The sequence below is a fragment of the Plasmodium cynomolgi genome (genome assembly GCF_000321355.1).
Source record: "Plasmodium cynomolgi strain B DNA, scaffold: 1168, whole genome shotgun sequence".
NCBI classification, from domain to species: Eukaryota; Apicomplexa; class Aconoidasida; order Haemosporida; family Plasmodiidae; genus Plasmodium; species Plasmodium cynomolgi.
Window position 1 is genome coordinate 1 of NW_004193195.1, and position 1285 is coordinate 1285.

Sequence of the window (1285 nt, forward strand, 5' to 3'; positions counted from 1 at the left end):
CTGCTTAACCGTGGAAGGGGCAAAACAAAAATGCACATCATTGCCGCAACCATGGTGACCAGGCGTTGCGATCTTCTTCGGCGAAAAAATATTTGTTGTTGTCACATTGTCACATTGTCACGATACATTTGAACGTACAAAATCACAATATGGGTGCCACTAAATTTTAAGCTAACATCAACGAAAATGGGTGGGGGTGCTTCTCCCAGGCATAACTGCACACATAAATGCTCTTTCTCCAGGTTGAAGTACTTTCCTTTTTGTGCGTACGATTTGCACTGACTCTGTGAGACCCTTCTTCTCCCCTAGTATGTGCGTGTAGAATCGACTACACTAATGACATCATAAAGAAAGCGAATACAGCTAGTATGCTGATTACTGCAGATCCGTTCATGAGACTGTAAGCTGCTCCTGTTGCTCCTCCGCTACCTTGTCCACCACTTCCCTTCGCAACACATTTGTAATAATTCTCAGTCAATTTACATTCTTCGTTTGCCTTACACTTCAACGCGCAATCAGTTTTTCCTGGCTTTGCACATCTTCCAGTTTCATCCAATGTGGTTCCTATGTTACAAGAGCACACGTTTTTATTTGCGTTAGAGGGATCTATGATGCACTTTCCCTTTTCACACATAATGCCGTTACAATTATTTGGAATGCACACATCCTTCACTAAGGTGTACTGTGCTATACAGGCGCATTTTACTGCTCTTTCCTCATTATTCACTCTGGTGTTTGTGCACACAGCATAATCTCCACAGTTCTTGTTTACATTTTGTGTATTTGTACAATCGCGTTTTTCCTCGCAAGTGTTTTCATTTGCCAGCACAAACCCGTTGTTGCATTTGCATTCAAAATGATTGCTCATTTGGACTACATAACCATTTTTGCATTGTGTGTCCGCAGTGACCTTTGCGAAGGTGTAGTTAACCGCAAGTACGAAGGCCAAAAGGAATAGCAAACTGTGGTAGGTATTCATTTTGAACAAAGGGTGGCGCAAAAGTGGGAGAGGGGACGAGTTGAATTGGGTGTTCTCTCAAAAGGGGAGATGTTTGTGTATAATGCAGTTGGTAGACAAATGGAGGAAAACAAAATTAATATGTGGAACAAGTTAGGAATGGACGTGAGGAAATGAGTAAGTCGAAATGAACAAATAAAAATAAACTAATGGAAATAATCATGTGGAAATATGAAAAAAACAGATTGCTTTTTTAATTTTGTTTTTTTTTTTTAATTTTTTCACGTTTGTCCAATCGTTAGCTCACTGGCGGCCTTGTTTTANCTT

At 40.3% G+C, this 1285-nt stretch overlaps 1 protein-coding gene across 1 annotated transcript; it reads right to left on the bottom strand.

Annotated features, from left to right (window-relative positions):
* Nucleotides 1-334: 334 nt before the first annotated feature.
* On the bottom strand, nt 335-979 carry PCYB_007100 (sexual stage surface protein Pvs28; the record flags this gene model as incomplete). Its single annotated transcript, XM_004228131.1, has 1 exon — nt 335-979. A coding segment is annotated over one exon (645 nt), but the record flags the coding sequence as incomplete, so codon positions are not given.
* Between the last annotated feature and the right edge of the window lie 306 nt (nt 980-1285).